This window comes from Populus alba, chromosome 9 (genome assembly GCF_005239225.2).
Source record: "Populus alba chromosome 9, ASM523922v2, whole genome shotgun sequence".
NCBI classification, from domain to species: domain Eukaryota; kingdom Viridiplantae; phylum Streptophyta; class Magnoliopsida; order Malpighiales; family Salicaceae; genus Populus; species Populus alba.
Window position 1 is genome coordinate 11,664,721 of NC_133292.1, and position 23,488 is coordinate 11,688,208.

General features: G+C 35.4%; 3 protein-coding genes across 4 annotated transcripts; 1 reads left to right on the plus strand and 2 right to left on the minus strand.

The window, feature by feature from the left end:
• The first annotated feature begins 159 nt into the window (after positions 1-159).
• Positions 160-943, plus strand: LOC118045491 (large ribosomal subunit protein P2B). Its single transcript, XM_035054144.2, has 3 exons — positions 160-325; positions 427-653; positions 763-943. The coding sequence occupies exons 1-3, from the start codon at positions 238-240 to the stop codon at positions 787-789; spliced, it is 342 nt and encodes a 113-aa protein (XP_034910035.1). The 5' UTR covers positions 160-237; the 3' UTR covers positions 790-943.
• Positions 944-5,295: 4,352 nt separating this feature from the next.
• On the minus strand, positions 5,296-12,678 carry LOC118045492 (peptidyl-prolyl cis-trans isomerase CYP71). Of its 2 annotated transcripts, XM_035054145.2 has the most exons (14): positions 12,322-12,678; positions 12,092-12,177; positions 11,886-11,974; positions 11,258-11,497; positions 11,019-11,140; positions 10,209-10,284; positions 9,925-10,032; positions 9,662-9,838; positions 9,280-9,497; positions 8,299-8,431; positions 7,579-7,802; positions 6,936-7,089; positions 6,479-6,632; positions 5,296-5,683 (listed from the first exon to the last, which is right to left on the minus strand). In XM_035054145.2, the coding sequence occupies exons 1-13, from the start codon at positions 12,471-12,473 to the stop codon at positions 6,549-6,551; spliced, it is 1,863 nt and encodes a 620-aa protein (XP_034910036.1). In that variant the 5' UTR covers positions 12,474-12,678; the 3' UTR covers positions 5,296-5,683; positions 6,479-6,548. The 2 variants fall into 2 exon arrangements, with proteins under 2 accessions (XP_034910036.1, XP_034910037.1); XM_035054146.2 differs by lacking the exons at positions 12,092-12,177; positions 12,322-12,678 and having other exon boundaries at positions 11,258-11,505; positions 11,886-11,973.
• Positions 12,679-14,769: 2,091 nt separating this feature from the next.
• Positions 14,770-18,991, minus strand: LOC118045493 (serine/threonine-protein kinase D6PKL1). The gene is made up of 2 exons (XM_035054147.2): positions 18,421-18,991; positions 14,770-15,630 (listed from the first exon to the last, which is right to left on the minus strand). Exons 1-2 carry the CDS (start codon positions 18,942-18,944, stop codon positions 14,835-14,837), a joined length of 1,320 nt encoding a protein of 439 aa, XP_034910038.1. The 5' UTR covers positions 18,945-18,991; the 3' UTR covers positions 14,770-14,834.
• Between the last annotated feature and the right edge of the window lie 4,497 nt (positions 18,992-23,488).

Below are 23,488 nucleotides of genomic sequence, written 5' to 3' on the forward strand. Positions count from 1 at the left end.
TTACCTAAACCATGACATGCACGTTCCTCCTCCTGCAACCAAACATGGAAATAACAAAACCAGGGACATAATCGGCAAAACCAACAATGAACGGACAAGATTTAATCACACAATCTCACCCTTGACAAGCCCTAGATATAACCATATATACTTGTATCTATTTCTACCGTCTGTCTCCAAAACCCTAGGTAGTAGCAGCCTCTATTGCTAGTTTCTCAGCGCCTCTTCCAAACAAAAATGAAGGTTGTCGCCGCTTACTTGCTCGCCGTTCTTGGTGGCAACACCTGCCCTACCGCCGAGGATTTGAAAAACATCCTCGGATCTGGTACTTTCTGCCTTCCTTCTTCACATTAGGTTTTCATTATTCTGTTTTCAGATTCTTGTATTTTAATATATTGATTTTGTTTCTGTTTTTCGGATTTGCAGTTGGCGCTGATGCTGACGATGACAGGATCGAGTTGCTGCTGTCCAGTGTGAAAGGAAAGGACATCACTGAGCTGATTGCTTCCGGCAGGGAAAAGTTGGCTTCCGTTCCTTCCGGTGGTGGTGTTGCTGTTTCTGCCGGTGCTGCTCCTGCTGCTGCTGCTGGTGCTGCTCCTGCTGCTGAGGCTAAGAAGGAGGAGAAGGTTGAAGAGAAAGAGGAGTCTGATGATGTAAGCGATCCTTTTCTTTCTTGCTATAAATTTTCCTGGCTTGTTGTGTTCGTTTTAAAGTTGCCTTCTTTTTACTAAAGGGAATGTTTTATTGCTGTCTTTGTTGCAGGATATGGGCTTCAGCCTGTTCGATTAAGAGATTTAGTTTCGAAGAGGTCTTCTTTTGCACAAGTTTTTTATTTGTAGTTTGCTATTATGATATTAAGACCTTGTTTTGGGCTCGAACGATTTTTGGATTTTAGATAATTGAATGTTTAAATGTTTTAAATATAATTGTTAATTTTGGATTACCGTTATCGTGTGCTTGTTATTTTCTTTTCTGTTTCTTGTTAGAAGTGTTGATTGTTGTTGTATCAAAAGTTGGTTTGAGGGTTTCGCCAAGTCTGAAAGTTTTGTGGGTTTATTTTTGTGACAAATGTTTTATGTTGAAGATGATAATTTTTTAACAAAATTGTGTGGTTGATTAAACAATCCATGTCAATATCTCCTTGTACCCGGATAAACATATTATGTCAAAATCTGCCTCCAAAACCCTAGCAAGTAGCAAAAATTCTGAGTCATTAGAAACCCAAAAGGCCTGCCGTTAAGCACCATTCGTTCTGTAGTGGATCTCTTACAAGATCAATTCGGATTGGCTCTAATTTGTTTAGAAAATGTGGTTAGAGGAACTATATGTGGAGCAATTAGGCATAAATTGATACCGACTTTTCAAAATTTGGCAACTTCAACTCTATTAACAATCACTTACAAAAAATTTTTTGGATTACACTCCTTATCTCAAGTTTTGAATCGAAGGAATTGACACAAATAGTTCATGGGAGAAAATCGAGTTATTTGGGCTCTGGAGGAACCCTAGCAAGTTGCAAAAATTCTGAGTCATTAGAAACCCAAAAGGCCTGCCGTTAAGCACCATTTTGCTGGAAACAAAAATTGGTCTGAGGGTGTTAAATTAAATTATGGATATGTATTCGGTGAAACCAGCAGCTGAATTGATAGGTTGCGCTAATTCGGAAATTGTCCCATGAACATGCGTTTCTTTCTTGATGGATTTATTATACGAATTGTCTTCTTGGTTGGTTGGTGTTTTGCACGTCTGCTTGCTTTTCCTGGTGCATTTTTAAGCAGAGCAAGGATACATCAAATGTCATTTAGCCTGATGTTTGCTTGTAGATTCCTGTCCTTAAGCTTAAACTCTTCCACATGACCTGGAAAGGTGAAGTCTGGTTTCGCACTTGGGCAGTTGTTTACAACACTGGACCATGGTGGGGAAAGACTTCTCTGAAGTATGGGAACTTTGCTGAAGCTCTCTGCTACATAGCAGAAAGCAAATTCGAATCGTTAACCAGTGTTTGTAATATTTAAGCCACTTTATAAAGGAATAGTCGACGTGTAATGGTCTCGATCTACAGTATTGTGTACGGTAGTGCGATAGTTTTTAGTGTCTAGGTACTTTTTTAAAGATTATTTGTCTTTGTATTTTAGAAGTGTATTTAACTCATTTAACAAGTTTGCCATGTTAATTTAATTTTTTTTTAATATATTTTTAACTGAGAAATAATAATAATAATAAAAAAAAAAAAAAAAAAAAACATTTTGCATTTAATCTCAAATATTCACTGCTGGAGTATTGTGGTGCGTATAAAAAGGATTAAAATTCCTGGAAACATTCTCTCGAGCATTGCTTGCTCTTCCTACTAGCTAGGTCAATGATTACCTCCGAAGAAAGAGACAATGCTATGTGAAAAATATGAAATTAGCCAGGCTATATCCTTGTATTTTGCCAGAACAAAACATGCTAAATGGGCAAAAATACTGATACTCAACAAACAATAATAATAATTTAAAACAATCCTCCCTATGAGTTCCATTTACATTCTCATTTCTGACACAATCTGACCTGGATATTCATTCCACCAGAGTCATCTGACGGAGCAGCAGGGACAACTCAGGGCTCTATTGGTGGCCTTTTTTAGATTCACCAAAAATCACATCTCTCCATCTGTGACCAAAACCATTATCAAATGATGAACAATTACATGTATAATGAAAGTCTAATATTTTGGAAAAATCATAAACAATACAACAAGCAACGATGATCAAGACTAATCGAAAGCACACAAGTAAGAGTCATCTTACGAGCAACTAAATTGTCTTGTTTATTTGAATCTTATGGGTTGCATACTCTTTGAACTGATTGCACCCTAGAGCTAGCCTCCTACTTTATGCTTCAGAGCATGCACAATGGAGGTACCATGCAATCCTTCACTGTAGATTTTGACCTCATTTCTTCTAGGAGAAAAGAAATCCTCCAGAGAAATGGAAAAATAGCCCTGAAATGGGTAACCAGCTAAATGCTCAAAATAAGTCTGACAATTAGAATGTGATTTAATCGGCTTTGAGCAGTCTTGAGGTTCCAATTTGGAAGGATTACTACAAGAACTGGAATAGAGAGATTTTCTATAATTGCTAAACCTAATCTTGCTATCATGTTCTCATCAAGCATTCCACCTAGAGTGTTCATCAAGAATATGCCAAGAAGCTACTGAAAGACCAAGATAACAGTAATGTATTGATAATAATAAGGAAGAAAATACATGGCTGGTAGTTCTTTTCCTAAGCATTACTTGCAAGATGATATTGAACTTCTTTAAAATTTGATATTCATCCTTGGTCTTGCAAAAAGCTGCAAAGCACCTGGAAAAAAGTGACAGAACTTTTAACAAAGGACAAAGAAAGAGATATCCTGGGTTCAAGGAACACCAGGGGATCAACATAAGATGATGCATCATTGAATGTTTTTTAATAACCTAGAAGGCTAGGACTATATTTTGGCCACAACATGACTAAGATATCAACAAAATAGGAGAGCAGACCATATAACTCAAACCACGAGGTACCACTTGGTTTTTTCTATAAGTTATTAAACCTAGCTCGCACATAAAATAGCTTAAGACTCAAATTATAAGTTTAGTAGGTTGATCTAATTTAATCCAAAATAGTGTCGTTTCAATATTTTTTAAAAAAACTATTAAAACAATGCTTTGTTTTAGTATTTATTTTAATATTTTAAGCATCAAGAATATAACTTGGTTAATTAACTTACAGTGTAATTTTAATAAAGTAGGATATGTCTTAGATCAATCACGAATTATTGGATTTACCTTTCATAGTTAATAACAATGCTTCTTAATATAATATTAAAAATTAAAGTGAGTCATAAAATGTAAGTCACTGCTGAATTAAAATACTATTGCTATAAAATCATGTTTAGGAAAGCACAATTGAAATTAGTCAATATGAAGATTATAGAAGATGATAAATTAAACGAAGTGAATGTGTTCCTAACTTTCATGATTCTAAAATGAGAGCAGGGCACTTATCATACCTGTCCTTGTCCTTCTCTTCACGTGCATATCGGAGCTCACGACCAGCAAGGGCCATCCTATGGCCACCAATACTGTAACACCAAATGCAGAGGATTAAGATTCAGTCTACAATAAATAGATCAATCAAGGATCAAGTGCCAGTAAATTTTAATGGCATTTCCTCGTAGGTATCCACGGGTTGAGTTTTGCAAAAATTTAACCCGAACCATAACTAAACCCTATCAGATATAAACCAAACCCTAGCCGATCAAGTTTCAGGTATTCATTGGATATTTGTCAGGTATCCATACCCAAACTGGCTCGAACCCGAGCCATAGAAGATAGTATTGCTATGATTCTCGCATGTACCATTTCACAAAAATCCACACAAATCCATCGAAAGATTGCAGGTCAGAATTTTACTTGGCTTAGCACCTTAAAATTAAGTTCTACCCTTTGGTTACGCATGTCTGTCTTTATTGCTCTACTTCTAAGATGAATGAACACAGGCACACACTGATTTCTATATTTTTGGTTCACCAACAACATAAAAGTGATGTACTGAATGATTTATACCAGTGTAAAAGCATAGGTTATAAGCACACTTTAATGGCAAGTGATCAAAATCTTGTGTATGCACAGACTGAATCATCGAGGATCAGATGTTAGCATCCATGATGACATAATTGTTTGTCGACGAAGTCTCTAGCTGCCAATGAATATAATCACCTGCAGTTGATGTTTCGAATTATGCTCCGGCCACAGGTAATGCATACAAGTTCTTTGTTCACGTAAAAAACAAATAGGGTATAATTCACGAACATGTATCTAAAATACATCGTAAGCAAATCCCCTCGCTAAGAAACATGGTGTTACCGGATGATTCACCAAACCAAAATCTGATCTGGTCCAAGCTAAATTTTATTTGGAAGCATATTTCTTTTAATAAAAATATTATTATTTAAAAAACAAATGGTTGAATAGACCTACTCAACCGCGATCCAAGTTGGGATCTTATAACTATAATGAGAAGGGGCATCCAACACCTTAAAAGAGAAGATGATTTAACCGTCGTAAACACTTTGTACGAAGATGGAAAGATTAAGAAAATGGAATAAAGCTACCAGCGTGCTCCCGAGTATGGTAAAGGGAATCAACCGGACTCAGCAAGAAAGCATAAACCAAAGGACCGATAATAGCCAAAGGTTCCAGAAGGACAAATATTAATTTTGCTGGTAGTCACCCATCATTACAGTAAACGATGTAGGTTTGAATCATTGGAACAAGAAATATGCAAAAATCAATAGAAACAAAGCATGCAATTTCCCTGGCTGTTGTAACATGATATCACAAAGAAAATCAGCTATCAAAACCCAGGTACCAAACATGACAGAACTCAAAGGTGTTCCACTTCATGTATTTTTCAAGTAGATGGGAGTTGATCTAAAACACGTATTAAAGCGATGGGATTTGGTGAAAACACTACAGAAGACTTTAAAAGGGATAAATGGGAGTCGTGTCATATACAACAAGTGTTCGTACACCATCCCAGAAAACGAGGGTAAGAGAACCGAGGAAGTGCGGGACCTCTTTGGAGGCAACTCTCTCGGGCTGTAGAATGATAATGGTAATCTTCCTTGCTGTCTCGTCGACAACATGCAAAACCTGTCAAAGCAACACAATTCACAGTGAGGCAACTGGATTCTACAATACTACAAATAATGATATTGCTGAAGATGCAGAAAAAATGTTCTGGGCAAAATGAGGGAGATATCAAAACAGACGACAAAATTATGGAAAAATATGTCGTATATGTTCTTTAGGACAATTCTGTTGAAATAAAATTAGCAAGCCACTTTATAAGAACTAGTTGTCAGAATGACAAAACCTTTGGCAGTCCACTCCATCCCAACTAATAGTACACGGAGTTCAACGCTGTATGGTCAACAATTTTGAAGAACAATACACAACACAGTTCATTATGAATCTTTGGTTAAGCTCTCTCAACTTAAATCAGAGAAAGTAGATTGTCCTTTCCTTACTTTAGGTGTGTAGTTTTTCATTAATAAAAACTTTCGATCACTGATGAGTAGATACCATTTGGTTGCATCTTTCTTTTGGAAATTTTTAAAAATATTTGAAGTGGTAGCTCACATATCAGCCAATGGCCTCGGTTGATCAGAGAATGGAATGAAACATGTTTCTGTGCCACAGAACATGATTTCATATGCTCACAGAAGGCAATGAGTTTCCTGCACTCTAATGTAAGAGTGAACTTTTCTAAAAATTAAACGGAAATTCTATCCCTTCTCCTCACCTTTCATATATGCCAACAGGAGTTTCCAAAAGGAAAAGAGAAACTAAAAAAGATGCACTAAATCATAAACAAAAAATAAAGAACCCCAAGTGTGAAAATACACTGCAGGTGAGTGAGTAGGGAGATGAAAACAACGCACTTACTTTGGCATATGATTCTTAGCCACACCAACAACCATGTCAGGATAGATTAACCACTAAAAGGAAGATTTTACTAAGACTTGGGAACAGTCACGTTCAGGATTTTTACATCTTGGTATGGTTTATCTCCTCTGTCTGTCTTCACCTTCTCAATACCCTGACATCAATGTAGAACAAGTACTGAGTAACATGCAAATGTGCATAATAACATGTTACAAGGGTATGTTTATCCAATTCCAGTTCTAGAGCACTCGGCATTCAGGCAGACCAATCAGTCCATGGATACCCAAACTAAATGGCAAGAAATCTCATTTGATCTATATATTGGGTATGGAAGTTAATGAAGAAATTGTGCAAAACAATGGATTCTCTCCCAAGCACCACACGCCTAAAATACAGAACGATTTAACAGCAAGATAGGCAAATATCATTGAACACAAAATTGATGGCTCAAGTTTACCTGTACAACATCCATTCCCTTCGCAACTCTACCAAACACTGTATGCTTGTTGTCCAGCCATGGAGTGGCCACTGTGGTGATAAAGAACTGAGAACCATTTGTATTTGGGCCTGCGTTTGCCATTGATACTGTGAAAGGCCTGTCATGTCGTAAACTGCAGAAACAGAAATGTTTCATCCAGTCAGTTGCATGTGATGTGATGCATAGAGGAGATTAAATAACGATTACAGCAAATGAAAAAAGAATAAGCAGCTAAAACAGCCACTTGTCCATGTACCAAAAATTAAAATGCATAAAAGTTCTACCAAGTCTTTTATTGTCTGGCGCTGATCCAAGTTAATGTGAACATTAATGTAATCTGAAGAATAAAATTTCTTGCCACCAAGTTTGTTATTATTATGGTTATGGTTGGTTGGAACTTAAAAGCCCAACATAGAATAAAAATAAAACTACCAAAGGCAAAAAGGATAACGACTCAAATATCATTTATAAATATTGAAACCAACCATGAGTTAGGATTTCTTATTATAATTTGAAATGCCATCAAGTTGCAGGCAGAAGCTTTTTTCAAAATGCTGGTGGGAGGAACACCTTGGAGAAGCACAAATAACCTGGTGAAAATGTAATTCACTTGAAAGATTACCTTTTGTGAAACTCATCCTCAAATTCCCTCCCCCAAATAGACTGCCCACCAGTGCCATCTCCCAATGGGTCTCCTGTTTGTATCATGAAACCTTTGATGACACGGTGAAAGATAAGATTATCATAGTAGCCATTTCGGCAGTGTGTTGTAAAATTCTCTACAGTTTTTGGACATTCTTCAGGGTACAGTCTTATGTGAACATCTCCCATTGTAGTGTGCAGAATCTGGAAAAAGGGAATTCAGATTAGTCAAATAGAATGTTTGATGGAATCATTAATCATATGTAAATGCCATTTCAGCCATCAGTTTTGACAAATGCACTACCAATGGAAGGCTGTCTTATTCATGTGACCATGGAAACATATGAGATTTTAGTTTCTTCACAGTTAGGAAAGTGTAAAAAAGAGCAATATGTTCAAAATACATCCCCGTACTTTATACAGGACACAGGAACACCCACAGAGACCCATACACCGACATATAAACACCAACTCTAGGGTGTGCTCAGACACACGGACAAACAATCATACAAACAGAAATGCATGTTTTAACATGAGGCAAAGCAATATTTTAGCAAATTCAATAAAAAGAAGTGCACATTTAGTATGCTAAACAAGAAATTTATTAATTAAATGGATAAATAAAATATCAAAATCAATTTTATAGGTCAGTATAGTTATGACCTAGTCCCCTCCTGGATATCAGAAAGAAATAACCCACCACATTGTCAGGAAGAGATGTAGTCACTGCTTTTCCTATATCTGATACAGCCAAAAGTTCATCTGGTGGAGGCTTTTCATTAAACACATCCCGTCCCTTAGTTGCATCCTCAGGCTCCTCTGGTTCTCGACGGCTATTTGCACCATTATAAATAATCACAAAAAACAACGTGACATTTAGATCCAAAGTGTTGGACGTAACTCTTGGTGCACTATGTTAAATCATTTAAAACAAATATCAGTTTAAAGCATTTAATCCAATGTCGTTTATTCTTGCTGATAATTGTGACCAATCTATGAGGTATCTAGAATATCACTCATACGATGTCTTTTGTACTTCTCTTGTCAACACACTTGAGTAATTTCATTAGCATTTCAGGTGATTTTTGTTTCATCAAAAACCAAAGAATACTTGAAATAAAAAAACAGCAGGCTTAATTTTTCTTGAATGTTGAAACCTTAAAAATAAGTCCAAGTTTTGAGAAAAACTTAGCACAAGTCCTTTCTAATGTGTTTTGTGTTTCCCGGATTATTAATGTAGACGTGTAAATCATTTTTAATTTGATAAAAATATTAAGATAGTAAAGACGAGGAAGCATATTTTATTTTCATGGTGAAAAGGGAATAACATATAGATGATGCAAGAAATATATCTTTCATAGTAAAACATACAAGTGGCCTAAGCATATTCTTGCATACTAGTTAGGCCTTTTTGGGAAAAACATCTAATAGGTGGAAATATGTATGACAGAACTGGTTTGTCCTCTGGCATGGAAATTAGAAATAACTTTTGCTTTTCTCGCTTTTACAAATCTTAAATGCTTTCCACAGTGGCTGATTTGGTTTTTAATAATCAGTGACCAGGAACAAACATTTAAGCAGTTGCTCCACCCATATTGGCATCATTGGAGAACACCTTAAAGAAAAACATTCATTTTAGCCAGTATTTTGCATGATCAGTCAAATTGAGAAGTATCAATACCTGAATAGATAAATTCTGTGTTTCTTGAAAGCACAACACAAGAGAGTGGGATCTGTTAAAGGCTCTTTGCTCTCATTGACATTTGCTGCAGCTGTAGGAATTTTTCTGACTTTCTTGCTGCTTCGGTCACCTTGATACAATGCAATTTGCAAGAATCTGTCATTGTTCTCCACCTTTCCAAGAATTCTGGCAACTTTATTGGTCTGTAAATTCACTACCTTAAAAAAAGCATGAAAAAAAGGGGGGGAATAAGAAATAACATGTCAGGAGTACAACAATATATATTCACACAAAAATACAGTCATGTTTACTACAAGTAAATAAAATGCAGTGCAGGAAAAAAATTTACATTCCTAATTTGTGTTAGCAGTAGTAACTTTACTTTTATTCCTAGGAGGGTGGCATATATAAGGAAGTTTGAGCTTTCGTCAAAAATAGCATTTGGTTGTGGTGCACTTTCTGTCTTTTCAATTTCTTTATCAACAGCCATTCTTCGCCCAAAATCAATAGCCTCCAGCCGGTACATGGGAGCATCACTTCTCTGAAGATCTTGAGCCACCTAACCAACACAAGGTAATCTATCATTACAAAAGACTCCACAAGAAAATAAATTCTAAATGAAAATCCACTCATAATCGGTATTACCTCAAGAGATTCATCATAAACTCTTCTTAGTTTACCCGTTCTAAACCAAAATACACGTATCCTTCGATCAGGTGATGTAATGGAAAACTGCTTACCATCTGGGCTGACCTGATGGATAACAGTAACATGTACAGTTATCAAAACTTTTTTTTTTGCAGTTTTTCACATTGATATTTCAATGTAAACAATATAAAAATCAATACAACAAACTGATATCAAGCACAAAATAGTCAACAATATCAATTTGTAGACCACACTCATATCAGAACCAGAATGTATAGTACCTCCATTGTGGAAACACTTGTTTTACACTTCACAATTTCAAATAGATCAGTATCACTTTTCAATCTAAACTTCACCCTGCTTGCACCAGACAAGAGAAACTGTTAGGAATCTGCCACAATTAGAGGAAACCAGACAAACCTTAATGTCTCAACATCACATGAAAATAAAACTTTATCTACAAACTCAAAAGGATCGCACCCCTGGTAACAATCAGGGACAAATCTACAGAAGAACATGGTAGGATAATGCTAACATAAGCTTCTAGACAAATCTACAGAAGAACGTATTGGGATATTAGTGACATAAGCTTCTAAAAGTTCAACACTTCTGCTAGTTGCAAAGTTAAGAAAATAAAAAATAAATAAAAGAAAGTTAGGAAATCCATCAATATAAGAAACTCCAGAACTAATAAACATCCATTTAATGTGTAAAAGAAACTGTACAACAGAAACCATTTCCTACCAAGATTTTCTGAAGCCTAGATTTCAAGCTTTGAGTTATATTTGTTGTGAAAACAGGTTGACAAGGCAACCCACACATATATTGGTGTGAGAGTGCAAAACGTAAAGTATGGGTTTTCAAATGATAAATTAATGGAAGACAGCTTCAAGAAACTTCTAGCATAAAAAAAACTCATGAGACCCAGAAAGGTGCCGGCAAATCTTTCATGTCTTTTATAAACTCAGCAACAAAGTTTTATAGTTAATTAAATGTTTTACAAAGTCACACCTAAAGAGTGGTTCCATCCTGGACTTGTATAGATATTTTGTACAATAAGGATAACGTCACATCTATATAAGTGCACATACTCGCTTTCTGGGAACTTAAGCGTGGTGGGACTCCAGTATTCAATAAGTCCCTTTGCATCAACAGATATTACCGTGTCAAATAAAGGGTTGTACTTCATAACTTTAACCGGCTCAAGGTGTATCTGGAGAAATGCAATAAAAAATAATGAAAATAAGTATCTTTGTTGTGGTATAAAAAAGAACATGGGAGTAAAAACCTTGTGTTATGAAAATTGAGAGCAATTGATGTGACCAGTTACCTCTTTTGAGATGATTGGTTCATTTGAACCAGCTCGTGCATCATATATATGCACAACTAAGGAATTCCGATCACTTATGGCAAGCCTAGCTTTGACATCCCCTTGTTTATAGACCCATTCTGCACTACCAGGAACATATGGAAGGTGGATCATGGCCATCATGTCATAATTGACAACATCATATATTTTCACAGATTGATCATTTGAAATCGTGCAACAAAGCAGGCCATCCAAGCTAACCTGCATGACTGAACAGAGTCATGGTTGATGACTGCGCCAACTAACAGGATTTTGACAATTGTGAATAAAACAAGATGAAAGGTGAACAACCTAATAATGATTGCTGCCTAAATACCAACAGGAAAACATTATGAACAGTAATTAGTAACCTGGAAACTAAAAGGGCAGGTCAAATAATCACAGATGACGTCTTTTTTTACATGTAAACTACACATACAAACGCAACCGAAAAACATGCAGTACAAATTATATGACAGATAGCTATAGCCTATTTACTGATTAAAGCTCTTGATTGGTCACGGACTCATAAAGTTATTCAAAGCAAAAATCAATTGAGAATCAGGTTAAACATGATACGTATAAAATCAAGCGAAGTGGAAGAGCTCACCGCTAGGCCTTCAATGGGACCAAGGTGGGATCTAAAATGTTTAGCAAATTCAATGCCAATAGGCTTTTTCTTCCAAAATTTCAAATGCCCTGATTAACATAAATAAGAGAAACGGTCAAAAAATAACCAAACAGCACATCATCTTAAGTAAATAGCTCGTGAATACTGTTAATGAATAATTGTACAGTAATTATGCCAAAGGATACCATCAACACTTCCAGTGATGAAAAAATCAGCTGCGGAAACTGCAACATGCGTAACCACATCTCGATGCATATAGCTTTTCTCGTACCTGCAAAACAGATAATGAGTGAGCAACTTTCTTCTGTATTTAGAATTTATTATAGCTTCAGCTATAAAACCCTAACGGAAGCTTAAAACCTCTAAACCCTAAAACAAATACGAAATTCGAAAAAAACAGAAGAGAGGAACCTACATGTTTGCAGAAGGAAGGGAATCTAGGTAAGCTTGCTCGAACTGGAGAGGACGTTTGGCTCGCGCTTTAGGGGCTGGACCAGGTCCAATAACGGCATCTTCGTCGTTCTCCACTGGCGTCTCCGGGTTGCCGTTTTTTGGCTCCTCCTCCATTTTTGCTGCTGATTTCTAGGGTTTATACTTGCGGGGAAGAGAGTGTGAGCACAATGAGGGAGTTTTTCTGCTTGTTATTGTTTAAGCGGGATGGATTTCTCGGGTTTCAGCTTCCGCCCGTGACTGGGGTAGCTGTATAGATCATGGTTATCAGACGTGGTCGGTCTGATCGGGTAAAAAAACTCGAATCACGAATTTATCGAGTCAATTGAAAGGCAGGGAAGTTAACTTGTATAAGACAATGTTTTTCTAACAAGAATTTTAAAATAATTTTAATGAAGTTTACCAGTCAAGTTAATCATGTTATAATTAGGTTATACCATTGCCCCGAGTTTAATTGAGTTAATTTTCATGGTTAAAAAAAAAACCTGGCCATTCCAAGTTTTGGGTGGGTAGGTTACCAAGTCGACTCCCAAGTCAGACAGAGTTTAATAAGATCTGGTTTCGGGTCGGGTCAGTGTAAAATTTAAATTGAGCCAGCTAATACTAAATTGGGCCATACGCTTGAATTTGTGAGTAGAAGCCTGGTAGGCCGACAACGTACGAGCCTGGAAGGTAAAAGGTTCGAAGATCCATGAGCCGGGGCCAGATAGGGTCTATTGCAAATTTTTCAACCAGTGGAGTCAGAAATGGGCAAAACCGAATGCACCTCCGAAGTCCGAACTGCTAAAAAGCCACTTCTATTGCAATTTTTTATTTTATTTTTTCTTGAGATTAATAATTTTTTAATATTTTTAAATTATTTTGATGTGCTGATTTTAAAAATTATTTTTAAAAAATAAAAAAATATTATTTTAATATATTTCTAAATAAAAATACTTTAAAAAATAATTCCAATTATATTTCTAAACATTTCCTTATAATGGAGTTACATTTATAAACATTCCATAATGATGATGATGGAACTGCGTTGAGGTGTCTTGCTTTTTTTTTTTGTCTTGCTTTTCTTATGACTCATCATTGCAACGCTTGACCATGTTTAATAGTTGTCCACTCATAATTATTAAACAATTAAAAGATATGTTGATTGGTATCTTGGTAAAAAAAGGAAAAGAAAAAGAAAAGAGCAATTGCCAATTGAGGCAGGCATGGTTTTTTTTTTCTTTTCTAGTTGAACAAAGTGCAGGATATACAATGTATCTGAATTATCTAGTAACATGATGCGGCTTGTCTTGGTAAATTGACATGAAAAATTCAAAATATAGAATCTGATCTTAACTTAAAAAAAATATTAACTCGGTAAAATTTAACTGTACCAACTTGATTCTTAATTATGCATTTGACCCAATTAAATTTGATCCAAACCTGATCAAACTAATACCCAAAAAAAATAATTCTAACATTAGTTGTTTCTTAATGTCGTCGAGGGCAGGAAATTAGCAGCACGACTTATAGCGATGTGAATATATAATACGGTGACGAATTGGCAAGCGAGCCAAAAAATCAACCTAGCCCACCACTCAAAGAAACAGAATATTTCACGTACAAAACAAATCTCTGGAAAAAAAGAGAGAGTAAGCTGCAGTTTCTGTTCTCGAGGAATTTGAAAATCATGCATACAGGTCACCTATGCCACTCTACCAAAAGACAGTGGTGGGGTTTGAATCTAAGATCAAACTGTGAACAAGCCGATCTAGAAAGAAGCTGGTACCTATTATTGTAGCCTTGTTAGGAGGCAAGCACGGTCACCACGCACAAATTGATAAAACAGCTCCAACTTCCACCTCCATGACAAATACTCAAATAGATATTACCACAATTTAACCAGCACCACCCCATATTAAACAGTTGGAATGGTGCCTCAGATGATAAAGAAGATTAGACCTTGCCAGTTGCCAGAGAATTATTGTGAAAGATTCATGTGACCTCTAAAAACAAAAACAAGGATACTTCTCCTAAACCTCCAGTTTTGTCCCACATTTACCCTGTTCACCAAACAAACCACATGGGCGAGGGCTTGGTCTTCACAAGCAAACACACACACAAAACGAGTAGCCATTCCCTCGTGGCCTGACCATCCCCAGGGCCCTCGCGATCGGTGGACAACCTATCACGCGGTGCCCCTGGTTTTTCTCTAATTAAGAAGTCAATGTCATTCTTTATGTTTGTATTGTCGGGATTCAATGTTTCCGACACATGCATTGACCATGAAAATGGATAGGGTTTGCAAATCACCGAGTTTTTCTTGTATATAGAATACTGGGATAGACTGCTTCGCTATTGGTGAACAATCTTGGCTAAATTAAAGTAACCCATGGCCATTTCCATATGGCTAACTCGATATCAGGAGTGGTACTGAGAAATAATCAAGAAATGGCCAGACTATTGTGAGATGCATTTATTAATTCTTTTTTCAAGTTGCTAATAATATTCCACAGGGGTCTCGGGACAACTTTCATCTGATACAACCTCTCTACTAAATGGTGGAGGAACATATGGTGGAGGTCTACATCTCAACAATGCCCAATTAACTCCTTGGAAAAAAGGATGGTGCTTGACGGCTGATGCGCCCATGGGGGAACCCATTCGCCTTGCTGGATCCTTAACCAGTAGTTGCGAAATGAGGTCCTTAGCTGCGGCAGGCACAGCTGGTTCTTTAGGGAACTCAAGGGCTCGAGCCACAACATTAGCTAGAGTTAGCTCATGGTCAACACCTCTAAAAGGCGTAAACCCGTAAAATAGTTCAAACATAAATATTCCTAGCGTCCACCAATCCACAGGACTACCATGGCCCTCACCGGAAACAATCTCCGGTGCTAAATACTCGTGGGTCCCAACAAATGACATAGATCGAACATCGACGGGCTCGGCTACAAACTCAGGCCCACCACGGTTGCCCATCTTCTTCTTGCGTTTGCGTCTTGGGTGGAAACATGACACAGCTGGGACTATACAGTTAGGAAGAATGCATGAGGATGAAGTATAAGAAGGATGCTCAAACAGGTAGTCATTTTTGGGGGCTGCGGCAGCATCTTTTTTGTCGGAGATAATCTGGGGAGTTGACGTAGAATCATCACATTTTAACGAGAGGTCAAAGTCAGTGAGCATTATATGACCATCTGATCGAACAAGAACGTTTTCAGGCTTGAGATCACGGTAAACAATCCCCATCATATGAAGGTACTCTAAAGCTACAATCACCTCTGATGCGTAGAACCTGGAAAAAAACACCAAAAGAACACTTAATTAAGTATTAAAAAACCAATTCTTCTCTGTTGCCTTCTGTTTTAATTAAACCTAATCAAGATCAGGGAAAAAATAGAATAACGCAATCTCGATGGAGGGTCCACCAAGGATTACACAATTTATAAAGAAAAAGGAGATGATCGGTGCTTAGAATATTTTGGTGCAAATGTAATGATACATTCGAGCAAGAAAATAATTGAGATGCTGCGAGACACCTCAACATCGAGCAAAAGGTCCTACTGTTGTTATTTGTATATTAGCATCCTGGGTTTTTTGATAACCATATCATTAAACAGAAACAAGGAATTATTCAGCTCTATTTTTGTTACATGACCCATACCCACAATGACAAGGGACCTACATCCACAGAGTCTATACTCTTCATGCAGCAAAATCAATTGTTGAAGAAGGAGACGTTGAAAGAAAATGTCTTGGCATGTAAGGTGAAGAAGAAAAGCAAATAAAGCTACCGAATCCATGTCCTTCTGTATTTGCATATTCGTATTTCAGTGTTAGCTTTTCTTTTTCAACGCGTGAGCTTTTGTTTATTCCTACCTTTCTACGTGGCATATCAGGTATTAGCGAAGAAGAATTATTATTAACTCATTACATTCATTAACTATTTATTTTCTTCTTTTGTTTATTCCTACCTTTCTACGTGGCATATCAGGTATTAGAGAAGAAGAATTATTATTAACTCATTACATTCATTAACTATTTATTTTCTTCTTTATTATTCAGTACTAAGCATTCATTATTGGAAGAAATGGATTTCTCGTCTACTTTGTTAGCTAAAACCTTTCACTAGCCTCTCGTGCACCTACTTTTATATTCATTAACAAAGGAAAGGGGCTAAAAGAAACATAAAATTAAAATGACTCGGAGGATAGGGATAGGATGTCTGTTAAATATTCAATATTGGACAAAGGAGCTAGAAACCGATGGTGTGTTTTAACAAGGGGCCAAAAAGCAACAAGATAAAATCGGGGCCACTGGTCACCAGCGTACGGTCTCCAAAGAAAACCCAGAAATCCAGCAAAAGATAACGGAAAGCAAGGAATATTGAAATTTCAGATATCCAGGAGATCTTTTGGTTTCTTGTAAATAAGAACAAGATTTTTTTCATAGAACGACACGTGAAACTCCATGAAAGGATTCACCAAAGCAAAAGGAGAAACTATAGCTATTGTTGTAATTTCCTTCATCGCTATAACTTACCGTTAACTCGGAAAGTGGGGGGACGGGAAGGGAAGGTTAAACTTGACAGCCAAGTTTTCCTGAAAAACAGGATGTACATTTGCTGTACAAACGAGTTGTTGCTAACTCACTAACGATGAGTGTACACCATTAATAACATGATAACTCCAACCCACCTTCTCTCATGAAAAGGTTAAGTGATATCTCTGTTTACACGTCCCGCAATTGATGTCCATGATGGTCGACTCCCGCCATTATAAGCAAAACTAATACGGTAGGTATTACTTTGCTACTAAATTTAAAACCACCAATTGCAACAGTAATTGCACCCGGTACACACTTCTAAATTTATGAAATCAAAACCACCACCCTTTATTAACTCAGTAACTGGCTCATTAAAACATTGGCACGTGTTATCAATAAATGTTCATGAATTCTAATAAAAGATAGCTGAACGTTAAGATAAAAAAAAAAAAAAAAAATTCATCTACAAACATTAAGAGGATTATGAATTATTGGTTCAAAACCAACAATTTGTGATAATTTATTTTCAGGTTGTTTTTTTTTATTAGTATCTCCTCTGTTATCTTTGTTTCTTTTGTTAAATACAGGGGAGTGTTTGTTTTTCTATTTCAGTTAGTTTTTTAAAGTGTTTTTAAAACTAATTTTTGCATAATTGATTATATTTTATTTTTTTTTGATAATTTTAATGTATTGATATAAAAAATTAACATATATTTCTACTTTAAAATTATTTTAAAAAAACTTGTAATCCTTTGACGTTCGTGGCAATAAAGTAATATTAACCTAATTTATGCCCTAAGTTATTCAAGAATGCCCAATTAGCACATATTAACTTAATATTGTTAGAGAAATTGATTTTCAAAATATTTAAATTTAAAAAAATATATATTTTAACATCGATTTATCAAAATTATAAAACAAAATACAAATAAAAATAATTTAAAGTTTTAAAAAATCAATCCCAAACAATCAAAATCAAGAATGGATATTTGAGAATATGATTAAAGTTATTTTTTAAAATATTTTTTGTTTGTAGAAATAAAAAGAATAAATTGTTTTTCAAAATATTTTTTTTGTTGAAAAACAATTAATAAAAAATTGGAATACTCTCAAAGACACTGCCTACGTAAATTACGTTCTCATAATCGAGAAAACATTTTTTTAAGGAAAAAAATAAGAAGCGAAAAGTCAAACATCATTACGTGGACTACACCCGCACGTGATCGTCTTCCCCAACAGAAAACAAATCCAGTGTTACGACAAACAAACTGTAAATCCTGTTCGCTCGCTGCCCTAGTTTAACTTACTTTAAAGTAACTGAAAAGAAGAAAAAACACAGTAACCAATCAGTGGGGTACGGGGTACACGTACGCAGAAGGCACCGTGCCTTCTCCCAGGATATGGTCCCACGTCCCTGATCCATCGCTCTCACTCTCCTTTCTCCTACTCCTACTGTTTCCGAATTACGTGTATGCCAATAAAAAGTTAAAAATAAGAATCTAATAATTTAAAATAAAAGTGGAAATGCCAACGAACGCACCTGACGGCGGTTTCTTCGAATCGTTTAAGAGGCTGTCGTTGACGGAGAACGTGAAGGTCACCGCCGGGACAAAACTCCGTTAACAGACATAGCCATCGTTGAGTGTCAATAAAAGCGTATAATGCAGGCAAAAACGGATGATCCAGCGTTTCAAGTATTTCCCGCTCCGTCCTCGCTCTTCCTTCTTTATTTCTGCTAGCTAGCTCCTTCTTATCCATAACTTTCGCCGCAAAAAACGTAGAGTCCATTTCATTAAGTTTGGTTTTGAGTTCGGCTAAGTAGACGGAACCGATGTCGCCGGAACCGAGGCGGTGAGAGAAACGGAGATCGGAGAGAGAGAGGGAGTGTTTGCTTGTGGATTTGGAGGAGAAAGAGGTGTGAGTGGAGGGAGCGGGAGTAAGTGTGGCGGAGGAGGAACCGGAGCTGGTGCTACGGTGGAGTGTGGTGGTTGTCGTGGCGGTGGATGTGAAGCTTATGCTTTGGAGGTCGTCGGTTAAATCTTCCAGCCATGGAGGAGGCTCCATCGTAGAAAGATGGAGAGAGAGACTGAAGAGGTGAATAAAATGACACTGGCAGACAAGAGATCTAGTTTTTTAAGGGAATTAAATGGGCCGGGTTGGGCCGTAATGAAGAGGAAATGGTGGGCCGGGGGGTCTATATAGACATGGAATATACTGTGCCTAATTATAAGGAGATTATGGTTTCTAATGAAGAGATTAAGCCATTTTATGATTTTTGTTAGGTATTGTTTTGTCTCTTTATTGAAGATCAGAAGAATGGATTTTTATTTTATTAAATCTCTGAGAAGATAATTTAGTGATGGGATTGATTGATGATTAACTTTTTGTCATGTGCTGGTGAGTCTTTTAGCATCATGATTAGTCAAAATTTGCAGGGATGGAATTCCTGATGTCTTGAAATGTGAGACTATTAAGGGGTCGGTCTAATGATCGAGAAGATTAGTTTCCTTTCAATGTCTTGAAGTTGATATTTGTTTCTGTAAATTTATTAAATTGATGTGAAATATATATTCTTTAAATAATCTATAAAAAAGATTTTACTCCAGGATAATACGTGAATTAGTGCGGGGATATTTGAGAAATGAAAACGAAGCGTGTGATTATTTGTGTTGAGGGTATTAGGAAAGAGAAATTTTGCTTCATTATGGAACATTGTGATTATCAATTATTATTTTAGATGCTTTTTGAAGATTTTGGTAAATTATTGATAGAAAATGCTTAGTTCATGTGATTTTAAAAGTTTCTACTAAAGAATTTCCTCTAGAGTGCCAGAAAAAAAAAAAGAGGGGGGGGGAATTAAAATAGAAATTGAGGTGTAAAAATATCTGTTTGTTTTTTGCATTTTAAAGGTGATTTTAAAAAATAATTTTTATATTTACTTAAAATTAATTTTATTTGTGTATGTTCGTGTATTTTTAATTTGTTGGTGTTATTTTTTAAAAATATATATTATTTTAATACATTTTATAATAAAAAAATATTTAAAAAAACAAAGTTATTGTACTTAAAAAAAACCATCTTATAAGTCATTTTCAAGATGTCGTGTTTGGATTGAAAAATGCCTTCATATATGTTATGAATAATTTCAATATTGTAGAATTATTCACCATCTTTGACTTCCTTACAATTTATAAAGATAAAAATAAAGTTCATATCAACTTTAACGTGACACATCAATTAATCAGTGAATAATTACTATTTAAATCCTTTGTTAATTAAATCATGAAGTAACTAATGAAAACACTGCATCCTTTTTTTAACTAAATACAAGTGGCTTAAATTAAACGGAGAAGATGTCTTCAACTCCCCAAAGTCTCACAATCCTTTGTTAAATAACAAACAACGCTTCGCCACCACCAAATTAAAATTAAACAAGCAATAATTAACTTGCTACCATCACTGTCATTTTTATTGACATAATCTACGTGTACTAATTACAACTGCACGATGACAAGCTCAATTGTTGTGGGTTAGAGAGCATCGTCAGTCCATCTCAAACTAGAAAACTGATTGCAATATTTATGGGCAATAATCTCGCACTAAGTTGATGTTTTGTCTGGGATTTTCTGCAACAAGCCAAGCAAGACACTAGCAAGGGACATGGCACAATTTGTCTCCTCTTCTTATCCTTGTAGCTTCCTTGTAATTCATAAATTCAATATCCAGACATCTTCACCATGGAAGTAATGGCACAGTAAAATATGTCAAGTAGGCTCATGTCTCGCGGTCCCATGGCATCCACTTTAGATTTTCTGTGTACTTATTGATAAAGGAAGAAGAAGAGATCATTACTTACCTCACCCTAATATCCCCATTAGCAAAGGGAAACTTTCCATGGCACCAGGTTAGTTGTCCAAACAGTTGCTTTACGTAATTAATATAGAAAGCCACCTTTCTTGGGTATATCTAGAAAAGGGCATGAAATTATGTGTGTAATCTTAATTCTTGATTTGTTTTTGGTTTTAAAATAATATTTTTATTATTTTTATGTACGAATATCAAAAATTAATTTTAAAAAAATAAAAAAATATTATTTTAATATATTTTTAAATAAAAATTAACATTTACTACACTTATCGAGACAAGCACTTGAAAAGTGGAACATTGATGAATCTTCGGGGGCAATGAACCTATGTCTAGCCTTTGCCCAAGTTAGTGATTCATTACTTGAGCAAACAGTTGGGATTTTTCAAATTCCAGACCTTCTGATTCATCCCAGTCCAATGCAGTAGTGGAATATATGCATGAGTCTCTGAGACGAGTGGGTTCAATTTGACACTTCGAACTGAAGTTTTCAATCTTGATAAATTCGATGCGGTGGTGATTTTTTTAGCCCAGATTTATCCAGCCAGCTGATGTTCGTCCCTGAATAATCAGATGTAAAGGGGTCAAACTGGACAATTAGAATGTTAATTATGTTCCTGGAACCTTTGTGGTAATCGACCACAAGCTAGATCATGATTTGATGTAAGAAGAAAATCTGAGACTTTTGCATAACTTGTTAGTCAATTTATGGCCAGCTAAGACACGTATATAGCCGTGGTGTAATTCTCTTGCTAGTTTCTGCTACTGCCGCCAATATCACCAAGGGTTGAGGAGTCTGGGACATTGACTAGAAACAAAAACAGCCCAACTTGGGAGACTTTTGGAGCCATAACATATTTGAATTTTGATCCCTTCATGTCCTGCATGTCTGCCTGTGATGGGGACGTGGGATTTGGCCGATAACACATCTTCCAACTGGTATGTTTTGTCCTTTGCAAGGATGGCCGTCCCTCGTCAGTGCAGTTCATTGCAGTTTGTGTCTTGTTTGTTTGGCATCTGACAACAATCTTATATTCATGGCTTCGATTAGTCAGAGGCATGCCCAAGTGTTTCACGCGTGTGATGTAGAAGTTCTCTACATGTGGCTGTTGCGAGATAGAATAGGCATCGTTATTAAACATGTGGCTGTTAATGACCCGGACAGGGTTTTATCATTTAAATATTAATTTGACTAAACTTTAATTATTCTAAATGTATTTTAACAAAGTCAATTTCAAATAATTAAAATAATAATTAAAACAACATTATTTTAGCTTTTTATTTTTTCAATCACCCAAAACAACATCATCTGGAATTTAGAATTGATCTAGGTTGATTTATTAATAACAGAATCACTTTACAACCTAAATCTTATCGAACTAGAGTTTTTAAATCCGGTCTTGTTCATAGTCTAGGTTCTTGATTTTAATTAGGTCATCGGGCGGGTAAGGTCAATTTTGTATTTTTTTAAAATCAAAATAATATTTTTTTAGTAAAAAAAACAAAGAAAATCAACAAACTACAACTGGATTTTTGACCAGGTCACCTCGGGTTTTGACTTTCCTTATTTTTTCTTGAACTCGGCCCGGTTCCAGCCCCGGCTTGACCGTCCTGACCGGGTTTCAAAATTATGCATCAAACTTCAAAACAAATCGGACAGTTATAACTTCAAAACAAACTGGACAACTATGTTTGCGGGCATGTCCAGGGTTTTTTTTTTTATTTTTGGGACTGGTTTAATCACACAAATCACAGTATTTATTCTTTCCTGTTGATAAAAATTTTGAAAAATAACACACGTCGTAAAAATAACATAATTGTGTTTGTAAATGACATTTGTTTTAAAATTTATCTCCCTTTTAAATTAATTAATATATACAAAAATCAACTCAAAAATTTATAAAAATCCAATTATCAAGAAATAAGATTAAAAAACCCACTACAAGATATAAAGAGGGAAGAACAAAAAGGAAAATAAAGAATAGAGAATGAGTCAATTGAAACACTCAAAGGCTTTCTTTTTTACATACACGATGCCATCATAAAAGATTTTGATGAGATGTTTTTAATCACACACTGTAATACTACCAAACAATACCATAATTGATTAGGAATTTTGTTCAAAGTTAATTTAAAGTTGGTTACAATCTCGTTTGATGGTCTTTTAGAGTATTGTTATAATAGTTTTATCAAGATTTTTATAATTGTATAGGATGTGTAAAAAAAAAAAAAAAGTTTGGTGTGTCCCTGATAACCTATCTTTTATTTTATTTTTTTATATTCTCTCTTGCCACATCACCTTATACCCTGTTTATTTCACGGTCATTTGATCTTGAATCTCATCTTTTAGTTTATGAATCTTTATAAAATTTTAGGTTAGTTTTTTATTTATGTTAATTAATTTGCAAAATACATACTTTAAAAACATAATTAGGCAATTTGTATTGAGAATTATGGTCATGCACAAAAATAATTTTCAGAAATATGATTGTATGTTCAAATTGTGTTATTTTTTCAGCCCATGTCATTCTCTAAAAAAAATAGATTTTGTAGATTTTTGCGATTTAAAAACATTTCTTTTAAAAAACAAAAATCTTTAACTTTTTTACTTAAAATTATTTTTTTTTGTTTTTAGATCGTTTTGATGCATTGATATCAAAAATAAATTTTTTAAAAATATTTATATATATATATATATTTTTTTTAAAAAAATAAAAAACTAACTGCTAAAATGATAGCAAACT